Source organism: Girardinichthys multiradiatus, chromosome 18 (assembly GCF_021462225.1).
Source record: "Girardinichthys multiradiatus isolate DD_20200921_A chromosome 18, DD_fGirMul_XY1, whole genome shotgun sequence".
In the NCBI taxonomy this organism is placed as follows: Eukaryota; Metazoa; Chordata; class Actinopteri; order Cyprinodontiformes; family Goodeidae; genus Girardinichthys; species Girardinichthys multiradiatus.
Genome location: NC_061810.1, coordinates 27,200,460 through 27,221,400, shown reverse-complemented (window position 1 = coordinate 27,221,400; position 20,941 = coordinate 27,200,460). Strand labels below are relative to the sequence as shown.

Below are 20,941 nucleotides of genomic sequence, written 5' to 3'. Positions count from 1 at the left end.
ACTTCCACTCTACAGATGGTTTAACCCCTCACTGACCAATAAGCGCTGACATGTTTCACTTTGAATTATTGCAGCTTTCTTTGTGTCTTGTTGTGCGTTGTAATAATGGATTAACCATCTTCCTCTTTCTCTGCAGCTCTCATCAGCCTTGCTCTTTGATGCGGTATACGCAGTGGTTGCAGCGGTCCAGGAGTTGAACCGTAGCCAGAACGTTGGTGCTACTCAGCTCTCCTGCAAGTCGTCCAAGATCTGGGAGCATGGCACCAGCCTCATGAATTACCTGAGGATGGTAAGATTAACTTTACTGGACATGATGAAATGACAGCAGTGGAAACTACTAATTATAAGGCAGTATTTTTCTAACATTGGTCCTTCAGGTGCACAGTCCTGCATGTTCTCGATGGTTCCCTGCTTCAGCACACCTGATTTCAATGTATGGCTAATGAACAGGCTTTTGCTGAACTGGAATCTTCTGAATCCGGTGTGCTAAAGCAGGGAAACATCTAAAACATGCAGGGTGGTGTGGCTTGAGGACCAGGGTTGAAAAACACTCATACAAGTGTTTAGTTTGAAATTTTAGGAAACATAATCGCTTACGTTTTCCGAGTCAAATACAGCTTGTCTAAGTTTCTGTTTGTGTGTAAGTGATATTTGCACACATTTTTCTTGTGTGCTACTTTTTCTCTGTGTTTCTGTTCTTTGTGCCCTTTTCAAAGCTGCAAACAGGAGACCAATTAAGTGGTCTTCTTCCAGTAATTGATTTAGAATACCTGGATTAGGGGTGTTGTTATTACCTTGGAGAAAGGCACAACAAAAAGACTCACTGAGGCATGAAAAGAGGAGACCAAAACTCACACAGCACAGAAATCACAGCAACAGACCAGTCAACAGAGAAATAGCTAGAAGTGTCCACAGTAAATGACTGCAAACTCCTTCATTTGTTTTGTAAGATTAGAAATGATGATGATGATGACATTTTAGAGCAATTATCATACTATGGCTGCCATGTTCTTGAACAGTTAGGCTCAAAAGCTTGGGAACAAAAAATTGTTTTTTTCTCTCTACAGTGGCGATAACAATGCAACACCAAGCAATGCCAAAATACGTGAGACATCAAAGTCAAGTAAATCCTGATGCTATTGGCTATAAGTAGCTTAGTTCTGACACTGGCAATAATGATCTAAATAAGAAATATATGTAGGGCAGTGGTTCTCAAACTTTGTATTTGATACTATAAAAAAACTATTTTACAGTCGTTTAACATTTCCGCAATAATGATTACTTTATAATATTTTGTCGTAACCCCCAAATGACAAAAAGAAATACTTAATTTCAAAAGCCTTTTTGAATATTGTAATCACCATTCCACAAAGGAGTGTAATTAATTACTTACTTTTTCAGATAGGATAAATGTCAGTTAACAGACTTGAAACAGTATTTTTATAAAGGTCACTTTATATTTTTACCATGAAAAACAGCAGAGATTATTGTCTTGAATCAAGGATAATCTGTCTAGATTATTTTTAATGTAAACGTATAAACATTCTAAATAAAAATAAAAATGATTTCCAATTTGGATTGAAACTGGATCTTATTAATTTGCTCAAGTGTAAGTCAAACATTTTTTGTCAAAGAAAAACTTTGTCAAACAAAAAGCCTCTGAGATGTTGCTAACAGAAAAGATATTTTGGGAATATTTAAGTATTCTCGTGGTAATTTTTCAAACAGTAAACCACAACAGAAAATAAAATGCAGTTCTTAGTCTAATAACTAATGAAGTGATTGGAGAAAAAAAAAAAACAGCAGCCACAATCTCGCTGGTAGAAACATACCTATGCACAGTTTTTAATCTGGAGTGCTCTGACAACATTGGTGCCTCTATCTCTTGTCACAGAAATCATGCAACCTTCTTATAGCATGCATCAGATCAGCCTAGCACAATACTATCACCAGTATGTTTATGTTTATAACAGTTCAAACCTTCGCAGCAGCTCAAGTATCACTGAATGAACAATGTGCTACCAATATTTTAGAACTTGTATGTACATTAGTACATTTCCTGCTTTGTTTTTAACTGTTTTTCCTACATGAAGTAGGTTGCACATCAACAAATATTTGTCCGCACACAGTTTCTAGACAGTCCTCAGCGCTGTAATACAAGGTTAACTTTGTTTTAGGAATCTTCTTAATTTTTCTAAGAACATCTCAGCTATGAAAGTGTCTTTATTTTTACTTTATTGTTTTTTTTTTATACTCTGGAGTGGCCCACGGGGAGAAGCTGTGGGCTGGGGTGGGTTTGCTTGTTGCCCCCCAGCTCAGCCATCTCGTGTTGGGGTTTACCGCAGTGGATGAGAGGGTCGCATCCCTGCGCCTTCGGGTTGGGGACAGGTCTTTGACTGTTATTTCGGTCTACGGGCCGAGCGGTAGTGCGGAGTACCCGGCCTTCTTGGTGTCCCTGTTGGGGGTGCTGGATAGTGCCCCTCCCGGGGACTCCATTATTCTGCTGGGGGATTTCAACGCCCACGTGGGAAACGACAGTGACACCTGGAGAGGCATGCGCTGTGGCGGTTCGCAGCCAAGTGTTAGCGGCTTGGGATGAAGATCAGCTCCTCCAAGTCAGAGGCCATGGTACTCGACCGGAAAAGGGTCGCTTGTCCTCGTCAGGTTGGAGGGGAGTTCCTGCCTCAAGCGGAGGAGTTCAAATATCTCGGGGTCTTGTTCACGAGTGAGGGAAGAATGGAGCGGGAGATCGACAGACGGATCGGTGTGGCTGCCGCATTAATGGTGCCGGTCCGTTGTGGTGAAGAGAGAGCTGAGCCGAAAAGCGAAGCTCTCGATTTACCGGTCGGTCTACGTTCCTACCTTCACCTATGGCCATGAACTTTGGGTCATGACCGAAAGAACGAGATCCCGGATAAAAGCAGCTGAAATGAGCTTCCTCCGTAGGGTGGCCGGGCACTCCCTTAGAGATAGGGTGAGGAGCTCGGCCATCCGGGAGGGGCTCGGAGTAGAGCCGCTACTCCTCCACATCGAGAGGAGCCAGTTGAGGTGGCTCGGGCATCTGTACCGGATGCCTCCTGGACGCCTTCCTCGGGAAGTGTTCCAGGCACGTCCCACCTGGAGGAGGCCAAGGGGACGGCCCAGGACACGCTGGAGGGACTATGTCTCTCGGCTGGCCTGGGAACGCCTTGGGCTCCCCCCGGAGGAGCTGGAGGAGGTGTCTGGGGAGAGGAACGTCTGGTGAGTCTGCTGCCCCCGCGACCCCGGTCCCGGATAAGCGGAAGACAACGAGTACGAGTATGTTTATATAACAACTTAATATTCAGAGAAACTTTCTAACGCTCAGAGAATAAACTACATTTATATATGCTAAGTTAAAATGAGCATTAATCGCTTAAACACAAAGCAGAAGCTGAACCACTCTGCATCTTAAAAGTCTGCTATTGATTCACAAAGGCTTTGATTGTTTTTATTTGTGTCTCAGGACATGAACCCTGAAACCTTGAAACACTAAAATATTACTTTTGTCCACAGACTCCTGTCTACACACATCAATGATTTAAGATCTGTTACAGTACAAATGAACAGAAATAAATTTGCTATAGACTATTTTAAACTGATATAACAGTGAAAAAGCAGTGGAGTTAAGATATCAGTGGAAGCACTGCTTGGTAATACTTAATGACTGGCATTGTGGCAGAACGTTGCACAGATCTATTTATATTTTGGGATCGGAGTTCAGACTTTGAAAATCAGTACCGCAGAGTACATGGTATTAAAAAATTGTTTGATAAAACAGCAGCAACAGTAAACTTTATCTATACTTAACAAAAAACGTAATTAAGTTATAAAATATTCATAGCTGAGTGAAACATTTTTTTCCAAAACATAAATAGTTTTTAATTGAAATAATTATTCCAACCATTTTACACTGTCAAACTTTGATTCAAGAAAACTGTAGGAAATTATGCTTTTGAAGCAATACCTTTGCAACATCTTTTTTCTGTGTGTATTTTCTATATTATGATAGTTTTACGAGTAAATTAATGGAAAAGATGTATGTTTAAGTAAGTGACAATGTCTCATGAGCCTCTGTGGTAAGGCTCAGACAGATCTTTCCCTTACTGAAAAATCTTCAAACTAGAAGATTGCATGAATAATTGTGCACAGACAACAAGGCAATTTTTCATATGTTTATGTTTTTTCTTTTATTCTTTCAGGTTGTAGTTTTGATTTCATGTAAACTTAAAAAGATCTCTCTTACTGGACTTCTTGTCACTTTTTAATAGGTGTCTTACCTCCCAGATATACAGGTCCTTCTCAAAATATTAGCATATTGTGATAAAGTTCATTATTTTCCATAATGTCATGATGAAAATTTAACATTCATATATTTTAGATTCATTGCACACTAACTGAAATATTTCAGGTCTTTTATTGTCTTAATACAGATGATTTTGGCATACAGCTCATGAAAACCCAAAATTCCTATCTCACAAAATTAGCACATCATTAAAAGGGTCTCTAAACGAGCTATGAACCTAATCATCTGAATCAACGAGTTAACTCTAAACACCTGCAAAAGATTCCTGAGGCCTTTAAAACTCCCAGCCTGGTTCATCACTCAAAACCCCAATCATGGGTAAGACTGCCGACCTGACTGCTGTCCAGAAGGCCACTATTGACACCCTCAAGCAAGAGGGTAAGACACAGAAAGAAATTTCTGAACAAATAGGCTGTTCCTAGAGTGCTGTATCAAGGCACCTCAGTGGGAAGTCTGTGGGAAGGAAAAAGTGTGACAGAAAACGCTGCACAACGAGAAGAGGTGACCAGACCCTGAGGAAGATTGTGGAGAAGGGCCAATTCCAGACCTTGGGGGACCTGCGGAAGCAGTGGACTGAGTCTGGAGTAGAAACATCCAGAGCCACCGTGCACAGGCGTGTGCAGGAAATGGGCTACAGGTGCCGCATTCCCCAGGTCAAGCCACTTTTGAACCAGAAACAGCGGCAGAAGTGCCTGACCTGGGCTACAGAGAAGCAGCACTGGACTGTCACTCAGTGGTCCAAAGTACTTTTTTTGGATGAAAGCAAATTCTGCATGTCATTCGGAAATCAAGGTGCCAGAGTCTGGAGGAAGACTGGGGAGAAGGAAATGCCAAAATGCCAGAAGTCCAGTGTCAAGTACCCACAGTCAGTGATGGTCTGGGGTGCCGTGTCAGCTGCTGGTGTTGGTCCACTGTGTTTCATCAAGGGCAGGGTCAATGCAGCTAGCTATCAGGAGATTATGGAGCACTTCATGCTTCCATCTGCTGAAAAGCTTTATGGATATGAAGATTTCATTTTCAGCACGACCTGGCACCTGCTCACAGTGCCAAAACCACTGGTAAATGGTTTACTGACCATGGTATCACTGTGCTCAATTGGCCTGCCAACTCTCCTGACCTGAACCCCATAGAGAATCTGTGGGATATTGTGAAGAGAACGTTGAGAGACTCAAGACCCAACACTCTGGATGAGCTAAAGGCCGCTATCGAAGCATCCTGGGCCTCCATAAGACCTCAGCAGTGCCACAGGCTGATTGCCTCCATGCCACAACGCATTGAAGCAGTCATTTCTGCAAAAGGATTCCCGACCAAGTATTGAGTGCATAACTGTACATGATTATTTGAAGGTTGACGTTTTTTGTATTAAAAACACTTTTCTTTTATTGGTCGGATGAAATATGCTAATTTTGAGAGAAAGGAATTTTGGGTTTTCATGAGCTGTATGCCACAATCATCCGTATTAAGACAATAAAAGACCTGAAATATTTCAGTTAGTGTGCAATGAATCTAAAATATATGAATGTTAAATTTTCATCATGACATTATGGAAAATAATGAACTTTATCACAATATGCTAATATTTTGAGAAGGACCTGTATATGACAGCGGATAAGGTCTGTGCTTTCATCTCATTTGAAGATATATTACCTGCTCGCTCAGTTTATCTTGTCTCTGCATTATTTTGAGAGACAATGAAGGACGAAAGATAAAGATGTGCCGTCAGTGAATTAAAGTGTTTTCCTGGTAGAGATAAATGGCTGTAAGGGGTGGAAATCCTTAAATGTGACACATGTTTGATACCAACCTGTTTGCCTTTCTTTTTCAGAAACAAAATTAGGAGTAATCAGTTGATAAACAGCAAGCAGGCCATTATGAATTTTGCAAGATTAAACTCTTAATGTTATTTAACTTTATTTATTTTGTGAAATCTTGTTTTATGCTTAGGCTGCACAGTGGTGTCAACGGTAGCACTGTAGCCTTGCAGCAAATTTCCTCGGTTCAACTCCCGACTGGGGGGTCTTTCTGTATTTGCATGCTTGGGTTCTCTCTGGGTACTCCGGCTTCCTCCCACAGTCCAAAAACATGACTGTTAGGTTAATTGGTCTCTCTAAATTGATAAAACGTGTGAATGGGTGTGTGCATGATTGTTGGTCCTGTGTGTTGCCCTGTGATGGACTGGCGACCTGTCCAGGGTGTACCCCGCCTCTCACCGGTAGACTGCTGGAGATAGGCACCAGCTCCCCTGCGACCCAGTATGGAAGAAGTGGGCAAAGAAAACGGATGGATGGATGGATGTTTTATGCTTGTTTTATAACCTAATTTCTCATGATAAATGACCAATTTTCTCATGGCTAAAAACATACTGCTCAGTGGTTTAAATCTGAGCTAAGGTATTTTTGGGTGGATTTTGCATGGTTAACATGTGGACACGTCTCTGGGTACTCTTCTCTTCTCCATAGTAAGAAAAAAACCCAAGCAAGTTAGTTTAATCGACCACTCTTAGATGCATTTAGATGTGAGTTTCTGATGTTTATTTGGTGTCATCCTAGCTTTTAATGAGAGGTTATGCATGGTTTAAGCTGAAATATTTCATTATAGAATGGAAGATACCTTTAAAAGCTGAAATTCCACTAAATGTTTCTGATTTATTTTTCATTAGCTAATGACAGTGCTTCAAACTACATCCCAGAAAGAACTGAAAAAGTTTACCTCAGTAGTGAACACACACAATGAAGGGCAGGACAAGGCAAGCAGGGGTGAAATTGGATTTTTCCAGTCTTTTTTTTTTGTTAATTTCAAAGTCATGTTGACACATACTCAAAGGGCTGGGCATATTAACCCAACCATATCCAGATCTACTGTATTTCACTTCCAAAATCCTGAGAGTTGTACTCTGTGTACTCGGATTTGGCCTCAAGGCTTTGTCAGGGACATCACAAATGGTAGAAAACCTGATTGTTGAAGAAAAATAAAAAACAGATTTTCACTGCTGAAAATTATGCTATTTTGTATGGTTGTTAGGAAACATTAAAAAAGCTATCAAACATGGTCCACTGGCAGTATTTTACAAGTTTATCCTGATCAGAAACGAGTTCTAAGTCCAGTTCATAGTTCATTAACTAAGTTCACTATGCAATAGGAATTAGATCTAATTCATTGGTCCGTCTTTCCTATAAATTAGTCTTTAATGATAATGTGTCAGCATACTGATTCTTTCATCTTCTTGAATTTGCAACCTGACCTTTGCCAGAAAATTCATAGTTACGCACTTCTGTCTATTGACGCACACTAAATAAGTTGCACTAAAGTGTGCAGAGAGAGAACAGGTTCACGTTTTCAGTGTCAGTTTTGTTTAAATATAGAACAAAAACCGTGAAGGAATTTCCCGCCAGAGATGTATGTATTTGATCTTTTAGGATTTTGTCTGGGACTTATTTAACGGTGCTCAAACTTTGCATTTTTGCACATACTAAAAGAATGAGAACACACCTTCCTCTTGACGTGAACATCCAAAAGTTTTGGAAAGGCCTAATTGGTATTGATAAGGAGTGAAATATCCTCTCAGGTACTTGGCTTTTTTCCCTATTTAACTAGTTATTAGTTAAATATTTTATTTTGTTGATGTTGCTCAAAAATGTTTGATGTTGGAATTATGGCTAATGAAGAAGCGAAATCTAGGTAAACAAGTTTAAAGAGTGCAATGTAGGCTGACTATTGGGCAAGAAATTAAAACCTCTAGCCATTTTTACTCAGTGTTCTGCTTTAAGTTGGATAGGTTCACAGTAAAATGTATCACTTACTTTAAGAGATGTAATTTATCATAGTGGTGGGGAAAACCTTTTAACATGCTCCTTTCTCTGTTTTGGATAGGTAGAGTTGGAAGGCCTAACAGGACACATTGAATTCAACAGCAAAGGTCAGCGGTCTAACTACGTCTTGAGGATCATGCAGAACAGCAAGGAAGGCCTAAGGCAGGTAAAGTAACTTTCAGCCATGTACATTACAGGTTAGGATTGTTTGTTTCTTCAAACAGATCAAATGCTCTAGTAACACAATTTGCAAAAGTATATAAACAATATGAAGAGTTGTAAAGAATCTGCATATAATGAGACCAGTATATTTGAGTGAAACAACAAACACTGGTCAATCACTGTTGAGATAAGCACTGGCTTTAATATGACAGTTACTGTCCACATTGCTGATCAGACACTGTCCTGTTCCCAGTGGAGCACTACTTTTGGCAAATCTTGCACTTTTGTTTATGGTGGTGAGATACAGTTAGCTGAATCATACCACAGGGAGTTGTGATAACACTTGCTCAGCTGACATTTCTTGGTGCAAACAATCTCCATTATCCTGCTGGCAGAAGAGCCGATGTGCCAGAGGACAAAATTAAATATTCAGGATGCCTCTTTGAAGGTGAAAGAAGTACACTTAAAGGGGAAAATAAATTTAGATTGAAAGAGAAGTCAGCTTTGAAGAAAGACACTCTTTTGGTGCTGTTATTGTTGCTTTAAAGTGTCTAAAACTTTAGATAAATGTTACCCTTTTGGGATTATTTTTCTTGATGCTACAAAAGTCCTTTTTTTTTTTTTTTATATAAACTAAACTTTTAGACACTATATCAATGAAGGTTTATTGGTTTTGATTGCTAACCAAAATAGATTTTCAGGCTAGTTGTCATTTGTTTTTGTTTTTTTGGCACAAAGTTCCAGGAATTTCATTATCCAGACCTTTTTTTTAAAAAGACATATGTGGGGCACATCGGTTTTCCATCAGAGGACAATTTCAAATGCATTGCAGTTTGTTAAAGATAAGGTAAATTTACAAAGATTGCTAAGAGTGGTAATAGTTGAAAAAAGAATGTATGTGAAAAAAAAAATCTTTGAGCAGTTTAGTCTACAGTCTGTTAAACATTTCAAACCTACTGATGTATGTGTGTAAAACACAAGGCAAGACTTGTGTTTTACTTCTTATTCAGGGTTCATCATCAATTCTTTACTGACATTTTTAGATTGAACCTAAAATGCTCAGAAATAGAATATAATATATAACTATATTAACTTCACATCTCTAATTTGTGATCTGCAAAAATTGTTTTTACTATAGTATGCAACCGTTGTAAATCAGTTTTACTATTGCTGTCTCTGCCAAGAAGGTTATGTTTTCAGTTGAGTTTGTCTGTCTGCATGTGTGTGTTCTTGTACTTGTTGCTGAGTGAGAACCATTTTTCGTATTTTTATCGCAAAGTGAGGACATTTTGACAAAGTGAGGACATTTTCCTGGTCCTCACATTTTCAAATTCCGTTCTTGGTACAGGGGTTAGGTTTAGGACTAGGGTATGAATTGAGTTATTGTTAGGGTTAGGGTTAGTGTTAGGGTCAGGGTTAGGCACTAAAAATCAAGGAGAATGAATGGAAGTCAATGGAAGTAACCGAAAAGTCCTCATAAAGATAGTAAAACACGGTGTGTGTGTGTGTGTGTGTGTGTGTGTGTGTGTGTGTGTGTGTGTTAGCTACTTTAAGGAAACATTATAGACAAATTCTAGTTTTAATTGGCTTTAGCATTACATACTAGCTGTTAGCACGATTACCATGGCTGGCATTACAAAAACATCAGTCTCTGTGCATCTTCCATAAAGAACTGTCAGATTTTCAAAGGGCTGTCAACATTTTCAAAGCTAGCATATTTCATTACAGGCAGCGGTTAAAATCTCAAAAGAATAAAACAGGGGAACTTTTTTTTACTCTGTTCAGCATTTCTATTATCTGCTGAAAGGTTTTGTTCTCTCTTCCTCTGAATATACATCTTTATCCAACTTAACTTTTGTAGGCCTAAATGATAGTAAAAATAGTCAATATTGAGCCTACTTCACTCAATAATACCATCCACACCAGAGAGTGTTGTGTGAACTATTAACACTTTTTATGGTGTGTTCAATGATGAGAAAAAGATAGAATTTTTGAGTTTCCAACCAGCTGATCAGGACCGATCAAGCTGTAAATTGTCCAAGCTGCCCATTTTTTTCCTGCATCTCTTGTAGTAAATGAATGCAGGTCCATTTTGTGGTCTTTCTGATAAAAAACCAAATCGCTGGGTTTTAGTGGAGCAGTTTCTAGCAGAAACTTTGATTTAAAATCAAGGTTGATGGGGGAAAGTTTACCTTTGCATCAGTCAGCTACATCCTAAAACGCCGAACCGTCATTAGCACTAACACATTTGGTTGTATGTAATGTATAGCAGAACATCATTGTCCTTACCATTTTGGCACTGGACAGTGGACTAATGTCCAGGATGCTTTGGTAGTCTTGAAGGTTATTGTGCTCTAAACAGATTTAACATGTCCTTCCATGTCTTACACCATATGTGGTGTTCTTTTCTTTATTTTTCCTTCTGGAAACCTAGCGTTGATGTGACCGTCCAAAAGCTACAGTTTTGTCTCATCGGTCAAAACGACGTTTATCCTGGAAACTTTGAGGCTTGAATTCCAATGTTGCTTTTTGTGTTTTCCTCTCAGCTGTGGAGCCCACATGGAGATTGGCTGCAATACCCTAAAATGTGTCCTTTTTAGAAAACTTGGAAACTGTTGTCATGGGAACATGTAGCTGCTTGGAGATTGTCTTGTAGCCCTTATATCTATGATCTTCTTTGTGAGCTTCTCTGACAGCTCTAATCTTTGTTAATTCTGCTGCTGTTTCTTTAGTTTTTCACAAAAGGCATACAGACAAAATTATTCTCGTCTGTATATCTATATTATGAGGTGATAAAAAGGGTGATTTTATTATGATTTCACAAAAGTATGGACATTATTTGAGTTCTCTACATCTGGGTTTTTGCAGCCAGCCAGTGCTCTTTTACAGATATACCGATTAGAATTTTGAGGCAGATTTTCCATATCAAGTTTTTGTAAAGCTCATTTTGTTTGATTCTGGTTAAAAGCTAGGAACACTTAATCAAAATATATTTTTCTAGTTTTCTGTTGCAACAGGTATATTTACAATAGGAGCAGAGGCACATGTGTCAGAGCAGTTGTTGAAAAACAGTTTTACTAATACTAACATTAAAATAAGTATTGCGAAGTTGACATTTAAAATTTAAAGATGTGTTTTGCAATTAGCATAGTCAGTGCAATTAGCATAACCAATTGCACTGACCATGTGCACACAAACACAATCTGTGTGCTTTTCTGGTGGAATAAATAATCTTCACTTCCAGATTCTGCTGTAAAATGTTAGGCCTTACTGTTATCTGGTAAAATTCTTCCACTCTATCATGGCTCAAATTAACCACAGACGTGTCTCAACCTGTCGTAGAAAATACATTTACCTTTTAAATAGCTTCTTGCATCTCTGTGCTTCCACCGATTTCATTTTAAATCACCTCACTGACATTGGAAGTAACTACCGTTGAATCTTCTCTCTGTAACAAATATGACAACAGAGAATGTTGTTTCCAGCTTGACCAAGTAGCGGTCATCAGAATCAGAATCAGAAAAGCTTTATTGCCAAGTACGTTTTTGGACATACAAGGAATTTGTTTTGGCGTAGTCGGTGCAATACAGTACAAATTAAACAGTACAAACATATCTACAATATAATATAAATATAAGTGCACAGTGCATCATGTATGTTGGGCTCACTGGACAAAGAGCAGATTTTGGAGTTCGGTCACTGCTCAGGGCCAATCAAACTAAAAACTGGCCAATTCTTCTTAAGTGCTGATTTCTCTGTCTATTTTAGATTTAAAAAACATCTCTCTCGGGGCCTGTTACCTGTCCCTAGTCTTTTGCCCGGCAGATGTGCCTATGCCTCCCTCCTTTGTTGGGACTCGGTAAACGGGGGTGCCTATTGGGGTCAGCTGGGGAGCTGGCTCCCTGGAAGAGCGGTTTGCCCCCCAGTCCTTCCCTCCCCATCCCCGGACACCTCCCTCCGCCAGCTCCATCACATTACCACTCATGGAGGGCCTTGGAGTGTGGGTGCGCCACTGGAGTGCCACAAGGGTTTTCCATCTCTGCAGTCCCATGGCAGCCTGTGCCCCAATTTTATTGTACAACTTAGACACTCTCACCTATAACATTTTCATGACATTCACATGTAGGGCCTTGGGGGTGGGCGCACTCAATGGCATCAAGAGGGAGGATATCCTAGTAGCCTAACTTCTGGTGCCTGCGCTCTTCCCCACCAAGTGCTTTGGTGTGTGCTGGCTCACTCCCGGTGGCTGCTTGCCGGGGCCTGGCCCCCTGGGCTCTGTCGGGCCTCTGCTTGGGGGGTAGTGTGTCCCGGGGTCTTGGGCCTCTGGGTCCATGGCTGGATCTGCTCGAGAGTGGACGGTTGCTGGCGGGGTCTGTGGGCTCGTTGCTGCGGCTCCCTGGGGCTACTGCACTGTCGCTCCTGGGCGGTTCCCCTGGGACTCTCCACTGATCTTCTCTGGGGGGGTTGCGGTAGTCCCGGCGGTGGTTATCCTGGGGTTCCTGTGCTTTTGGGGGCCTTTGGATGTCTATGGCTTGGATCTCCTCAGTGTCCGTCCAGGGACCATGGGGCAGGTCTGTGGGTCCTCACACTTGCTATTGCATATTTTTGTGGAGAAACCTTGTATACAAAAGCACGTCCACACTCAGACTCACAGGTGTTAAGCTTCAGGTGTTGACAGATACACAGATGTTCTATATTGAGCTGCACCTCTCACTAAGTACATTTTACATTCATAAGTACCGTGTACTTTGTTGTTAAAAAAAACAACAACAAAAAAACAGCTGCAGGTGTATAAGCAAGCAGGGTGTAATCTTGTATTCTCTTCATCCTTCTTTCTCTCCTCCACTCTTTCCTCCTTTTCTCCCCTTTTTCCCCATCTCTCTCTTTTTTGAGCTTCTTTGAGCTTTCCTTTTCATTTCAGTCTCTGTGTCCGTAACAATTGAAATATTCCCAAAGAAGTTTATAATAAAGTTTCTTTTATAAATATCAAGCAGTGTCATAATGCGATTCTTGTGTGATGGACCAAAGGCAGACAAGCATGGAGGAAGCAGAGTGGGATCAAAAAACTCCTTCTTTAATTTTCAATGTCAGCTTACTTGCAGGCGAGGGCAGGGCAACAAAACTGTCCAGATACCGGCATTGAAAACTGGATCCAAATAAGGGGTAAATCCAAAGGCTCCAACGAGACGTGGAAGACGTGACAAAAGGACATGACGACACCGCGTGGAACAAAGGACGAAGGCAAACTTAAATACAGACAAAGGTGGACATGAAACAATAGGGCAGGTAATCAGAGGAACAATGAACAGGTGAGACAAGGAGGAAGTGAAGCAGAGAGAGCAGGTGAACCAGATAGTGACAAATGAAGACATGGAGGAGCTAGACAAAGAACAAACTGTAAACACACCCAAGGACCAGAACACGGGGGGAAAAGATCTAATAATAATAATAATACAAAAACAGTCAACAGAACAGAACCTAGGAAACAGAACCCAGAAACGAGGACTTAAGGACTAACCAAACAGTAACAGAAAAAACACCTGACTAAACGTAACTAATTACAGAATCAAAATCACATACAATAAACCGAACATAACCTAGAAAATAAGACACCAGAACGGGAACTCAAAGACTAATCATACTGGACAGCAACCACCTAACTAAAACGTAAACAAATACAGAACCAAGAGACACACTGTGACACAGAGCTTTAAAGCATTAGCTGTGATGCTCTGCTTGTGAAAGTAAATCTGTTGGGCAATTTCTTGGCACTCAGACAACAATTCTGAGCGCTACTCTGCCGGACAGGACACGGTAAAAAAAAAAAAAAAGTCGTAGGTATAACAGGTTTGGTCCTACAGTGTGTTGTGTACAGCCACATGGCAAGCACAACATACCACACATGAACAGACTTCACTCAAGAACATTCATGTGTCGGACTGGAAATTTCACAAACCCTCTCGAGATCAAATGTGAGTTCAGAGTAATTCTCCTCTGTGTTTCCGTCACCTTGCTTTCTGATTGGCTACATGTCACATTCAACAGGCTGCATGCTCATTTATTGGGAGAAGACAATCTAGAAGAATATCCCTGATTTGAGGTCGGAGCAGTCCTTCCAAGCAGACAAGATCACTCTTAACACATCACACACAACAGGACTATCTCATAAGATTGTCTTAAGAGCCATCACGATGAATGGGTCATGTTGGAAGAGAGAAAAGGGTTAAAAATCTGCATAAGTTTGACAAATTGTTTTCCAACCTTACCCTGCTTTAAACTTCTTGATTTTCTTTATGATCTTCATGATGTGCAGTAATGTTGTCTCATAAACCTCTAAGGCAGGGGTGCCCACACCTTTTCAGCTTGCGAGCTACTTATAAAATGACACAAAGAGCTACCTACCATAAAAATGATATATATATTGCATATTCGTTATTGTTCTTGTTGTGTATACTTTAAATAAAATGTAACTTAATCTAAAAAAAAAAAAAAAACATCTCTCTTTACTAATTAGATTTTTCTCAGCTTTTCTCACCATCTGCTTTATTATTCACCAATGGTATTTACATGCGTTAAAGCAAAAGTGGACTATTAGTAGCACATTTGTTTCCTTTAAACAAAAGCAAAGAGGTTGTTTTTTATATACAGTTGTTGTTATATTGAGTGACAGATAATTTTGCTTGCTCCAAAAAGCGTTTGGGAGTGCAAATATTTATTGTTTGATATTTCATCCTGAGGGGTTAAAGATGATGTAAAATGATATCTGTACTGTTCATTTCATGAGGCTATAAAAAAAATATGCGCATAGCACTCACCCTAGCAGCTATAAAACCACACACATCTCTCTTTTGCCCTTCTGTCTGTGCAGCATTATGCACACTATATAGGTTATTATCCATCAATAATCGTAGAAACTGTCACCACCCCACTAAAGCAGAAACCTTTGTTTTGCCTTCTTATCTACAGCATTCTAAGTAGCTGTTATTGTATTATCTCCTAGGCAAGATACAGGACAAGAAGGCTTCACAGTGCTTCACAGTTTTCTCACCCTTTCAGTGGATGATCTCATGGAAACGTTCCTGCCTGAGAGTGAGCAACATCTTTTCTCAGCAGGCTGTGAAACAGTCAGTCAGTGGCCCGGTGCTTTTATTAACCTTGTCTGTCTCCCCTCACGTCCCTTTTTAGTCTGGCACTGGGCCATTCAAGCAGAAGGATAACACTATCAGGCCTGATGTGATGATTTCAACCAGAACTATTGCAAATCAGCTCTGCCAGTTATAATAATGGAAAGAGGCAAGGTGTTATATGGGGGATAGAAAGGAGGGGGTTGTCAGATGCTTTGTTAACAAAACACCTCCCACATGCTGTTGGTTTGGGCTGCTACAGTCAGGCAGACAGCGGAGGGGCAGGGCCTTGGCAAAAAGAGGAAAGGTGGCTCACAGCCCAAAAGCACAGTTCAAGAGTAATATTTGTATGCCAGAAAATGATGCCAAGATGCTTAAAGTCTTTTGTTTGGCTAAATAGAATATAAGCATCATAGTATCTACAGTATCTGGCAATATGTGCAAATAAAATAAAAAGGTTTTCATCCAGAACATGGCGAAAATATCAACATCTCAGACCAATAATATAAAAACAAAAGGATTAATAAAGCTTAATGTACACAGCCATTAACAATTTGTTTCTTGCTTGCATTGTGGGCTGTTTATGCATTATTTTATTATTTAATGAGTAGCTGTCGCTGGATGTGGTACCAGTTCTGCAGGGAATATTAGTCAGGGCTTTTGGAGTATGTGTGGAGTATGTATATGGAGTAAATTATTATAAGCATTGTTTCAGTAGCTAAGCTGTATAATTCACTGGTCTGTTAAAATAATTTTTATTCATTTTCCATGCTATAAAAAGCAAAAAAGGACTCACACAATCAGTTTCCAAGTTAGGATTATGTATTTTAATAGACACATTCCTACAAGAGATATTTTACCTTGTAGCTGGTTTAAACATACTGTATGTATGTTCTCCACCTGCTTTATTAGGTGTACCTGTTCAATGCAGGAAACTGTGGCTACAATTCACAGAGGCTCTCTAAAACTGGAAAATTAGGAACACCTCCACTACCACTGGTCCCTGGGATGCCTTCTGTGGTACTTAGAAGAATTTTTAGCATAAATTTATTGCAAGGTTGATACAGGTGGATTTACTGAGATATAGTGGATGAACTAGGAACAGCTGCTGCTGGCTACTTATGTTCCATTTACCTCTGATGCCAGGACATGGATCTGGCTTCTGGATCAGTTAAACCATGTTCAGGTTCCAATTTTGAAATTGGATCTGCTATTGCTATGCTAAGAGACCACACTTACCTAACTTAGCTAACTTCTGTTAGCTATATAAGCTAATATTTATTTTTTTTTGCATTATGTACAATCAAACACTTGGGTTGGTGTTTCTAAATGAGGTTGTATAGTCTGTGTTGGTGAACGATTAATCATCAGAAAGGTAAATAAACATTTTGGTTGCAGCTCTCAAGCTTTAAAATGCAAGGTAGCCATATTGAATTTTGAGGCCAGAGTTGCTATGAAACATTAGACTTTCACACTCAGAATTCCCACTTCTAGGGATCTTTCTGTTATTTTTAACTTCAAGCTTGGAAATTCTACTACCTTTTGGCTGTGGTGGAAGGGCAGATTTGTATTGTGGATGTGCAGTCAACAATCTTTAGCAGATTCAATTCAATTCAAAAATACTTTATTAATCCCAAAGGGAAATTAAATGTTGTTGTAGCTCATATTATGAAGGTTTCCTCAAAGAGCCGTTGTAGATGCTGATGGCTGTGGGCAGGAAGGATCTCCTGTAGCGCTCCGTCTTACAGCAGATCTGAAGAAGCCTCTGACTAAAGACACTCTGTTGTTGTAGGACAGTCTCATGAAGAGGATGCTCAGAGTTCTCCATAATATTCTTCATTTTATGAAGAATCCGTCTTTCCACAATGATCTCCAGAGGTTCCAGAGGAGTCCCCAGAACAGAACCAGCCTTTTTTATCAGCTTGTTGAGCTTTTTCAAGTCCCTGGCTCTGATGCTGCTTCCCCAGCAGATGATGGCAGAAGAGATCACACTCTCCACAACAAACTTATAGAAGATATGCAGCATCTTGCTGCAAACACCAAAGGACCTAAGCTTCCTCAAGAAGTACAGTCTGCTCTGTCCCTTCTTGTAGATGGCTTCACAGTTGCATCTCCACTCTAGTCTGTTGTCCAGGTGAACACCGAGGTATTTATACTCCTCCACCACCTCCACTTCTTCTCCCATGATGGAAATAGTTTTTGACTTATTCCTGTTTCTCTTAAAATCTACAATCATCTCCTTTGTTTCAGTCATGTTCAAAATGAGATGATTGTTTCCACACCATGCCACAAAGCGGTCCACCACCTTCCTGTACTCAGCTTCTTGTCCATGTGATGTGTGATGGTTTCATGTCATGGTTGCTTCACAGCTAGAGGGCTTGCTTTTCTTCAGTTACTAAGGTTTCCGCAGACAGTACAAAACCATGCATGTTTTTAGAGAAAAAAAATTTGATCTGGGTGGAGGTTTCTTCCTTTTAAAATTGCCCCCCATATACTTGCTCAGGATGAGGGATTGCTGCAAAGAAAGAACTGGATGCAAACCATGCAGATTCCCTAGACAACTACCTTTTTTCCAACTACATTATATAATCAAGTGAAAGTGATCATATCATGTGTTTTTTAACATTTTATATCATAATATGAAATAAAATGCACTATATGATTAGATTGGTCTGGAACATATCGTATTATGAACCGAATTTCACCTGAATTCGATACTAAATGACTTGACATGAATTTGACCTCTTCGTCATATAAAGTACCTTGAAATGACATTTATTGTGAGTTGGTGCTCTATAAACCGAATTGAAATTGATTTGAAATTGTCATCATGGGATGAGTGTTTGTGCTCTGTGTAGGCCCTGTGAAGGAAACAGATCTTTCCTTCACCTTTGTTCCACCTCTTATCCTAGTGACTGCTGGGATATTCTCAACCCTGAGCCTGATTTAGCTTGTACAGAAAAAAACAAGTTTCTGAATGAATGAATGAATGGGTTTTACCAATGACTGAAACATCCTAAATGATTATAATTACAACAGTGCAGGTTCACTGGTGAAGTCATTTATGAAGGGGGTATAAAGGCTGCTTTTATACATTAGCAAAAACACACGGCAAAAGATTCTCATTTTGCTCTCTAGTTAACAATCTATTTGGCTCTAACATATAAAGTCCTACTATTATACACAACCAGGACAGTTGCCCAGCAACAAATTCTGTTTTTCTGCTTCGCAATATTTCAGTCCAGCCACTTTGAATCTTGTCCATTTAAATGCAGGTTCTCTTTTGTTATACTGGAAAAAGTGATAGAAAACACATATTTTAAAGACGACAAAGTCCATCAATTCGTATCATAATATATTTAAGTGAGCTTTAAAATCTGTCAAACATTTTCTTTCTCTGAAGTTGAATGTGTGGCCAGCTAAAATGTGTTTTTTAATTTTGGTCAGGGAGATTTTCTTCTCTTCTTAGTCAGTTGCACACATATTGTTTCCTTCTCAGAATCGAACATCAGTGTCTTGATGCAATCAGCCGGGTTTCCTTAGTTAGAAAACTTTTTACCATTTGGATTTATAAACTAAGTCGGACCTGTTCCTGGAGCATGTTGGACTCCGGCAGGGCTGCCCTGTCACCGGTTCTGTTCATAACTTTTATGGACAGGATTTCTAGGCGCAGCCAAGGGCCGGAGGGGGTCTGGTTTGGGGACCAGAGGATTTCTCCTCCAAGCCAGAGGCCATGGTTCTCGACCGGAAAAGGGTGGCTTGTTCTCTTCAGGTTGGAGGGGAGTTCCTGCCTGAAGTGGAGGAGTTTAAGTATCTCGAGGTCTTGTTAACGAGTGAGGGAAGAATGGAGTGGGAACTCGACAGACGGATCGGTGCGGCTGCTGCAGTCATGAGGGCGCTGTACCGGTCCGTTGTGGTGAAGAGAGAGCTAAGCTGAAAAGCGAAGCTCTCGATTTACCGGTCGGTCTACGTTCCTACCCTCACATATGGCCATGAACTTTGGGTCATGACCGAAAGAACGAGATCACGGATACAAGCGGCTGAAATGAGCTTCCTCCGTAGGGTGGCCGGGGACTCCCTTAGAGATAGGGTGAGGAGCTTGGCCATCCAGGAGGGGCTCGGAGTAGAGCTGCTGCTCCTCCACACCGAGAGGAGCCAGTTGAGGTGGCTCGGGCATCTATACCGGATGCTCCTGGACGCCTTCCTCGGGAGGTGTTCCAGGCATGTCCCACCGGGAGGAGGCCTAGGGGACGGCCCGGGACACGCTGGAGGGACTATGTCTCTTGGCTGGCCTGGGAACGCCTTGGGCTCCCCCCGGAAGAGCTGAAGGAGGTGTCTGGGGAGAGGGACGTCTGGGTGTCTCTGCTGAGTCTGCTGCCCCCGTGACCCGGTCCCGGATAAAGCGGAAGACGACGAGTACGAGATTTATAAACTAAACTTGAATAGATTGTTTTATAACTAGGATCGTATTGAAATGTAAAATATTGACTTCAAATCTTTGTTTGGATTATAATACAGACCCATTCAATAAATTTGAATATTGTTGAAAAGTTCAATATTTCATTTAACTAAGTTCATTTAACTGAGTTAAGGATTTACAGCTCACTTAAGAGAATCACAATGACTGGTTAACCAAGCATTGCAGCAGGGAGTTTACTGATGAGCCTCTGTCCTTTAGTGATAAAAATAGAGAAAACTTACAATGTTGACACGGAAGAAACTGCCATGGCAAAAACAGCCAGAGAAACGCAGTCAACAGAAGAATCCAGGAAAAACAATGAGAACCAGTGAGTATATATACTGAGACAGGGGAAGAGACATGGCAGGCAAACCAGAAGAGCAATCAGAGGAGATGTGGAGCAGCTGGGGCAGAGGAAAAGCAGAGCAGCTGAAGGGGGAGAATAATTAACACAGAAGAGCTAAACAGAGATACAAGGAAACTACAAATCAAGTTGGGGAGTGGATAACCAGAGATCTAAGAGGCACAATACTTAATGTAAAAGAACCACTGGAAAAAAAAACAAAAGCATAAACTAATAAGGAAAATACCTAACAATAATAGAGCACAGAGAAATAAACTTAAGAAAGCAGGACCTAAAGAACAAAATAAGCAGCAAAGCAATGGTCAAGACACACATGACAAAAAAAATAAAACCCAAACACCTCAGAATAGTGACAAATCATGTCCAAGACATGGTATGTTTTTTCTTTTCTTAGTTTTTTGTTTGATTTTGTACATGTGCTTATTTAAGTAGGTTTATGTGACATGCTATTGTACAGTTTTTTTCTGCACCAGACACCTTCCAGGAGATCACTTTTGTATAAATAGTATGTTAATCTTATACTGAGTTTTATAGTGAAACAATAATTTAAAGAATGCGACATTTAACATACTCAGTTTTTATTTTAAACAAAAAAGCAAAAATTATCCCACTTTCTGCTGAAACAATATAAAATAAAGACCTTTACAGATTTTGATGAACACACTTAAGCAAAATTATAGAATAAACACCTATTAAATT

At 40.2% G+C, this 20,941-nt stretch overlaps 1 protein-coding gene and 1 long non-coding RNA gene across 2 annotated transcripts in view; one reads left to right on the top strand and one right to left on the bottom strand.

Annotated features, from left to right (window-relative positions):
* Positions 1-20,941, top strand: part of grik4 (glutamate receptor, ionotropic, kainate 4) — a 585,146-nt gene that overhangs the window by 467,876 nt on the left and 96,329 nt on the right. Inside the window, exons 10-11 of the mRNA XM_047391909.1 lie at positions 137-289; positions 8,195-8,299. Of these exons, the coding sequence (XP_047247865.1) occupies positions 137-289; positions 8,195-8,299 (258 nt within the window). The remainder of the gene's footprint in view (positions 1-136; positions 290-8,194; positions 8,300-20,941) is intronic.
* Positions 150-20,397, bottom strand: LOC124884177. The gene is made up of 3 exons (XR_007042394.1): positions 20,121-20,397; positions 11,651-11,743; positions 150-280 (listed from the first exon to the last, which is right to left on the bottom strand). It is a non-coding gene; the product is annotated as an uncharacterized LOC124884177 (long non-coding RNA).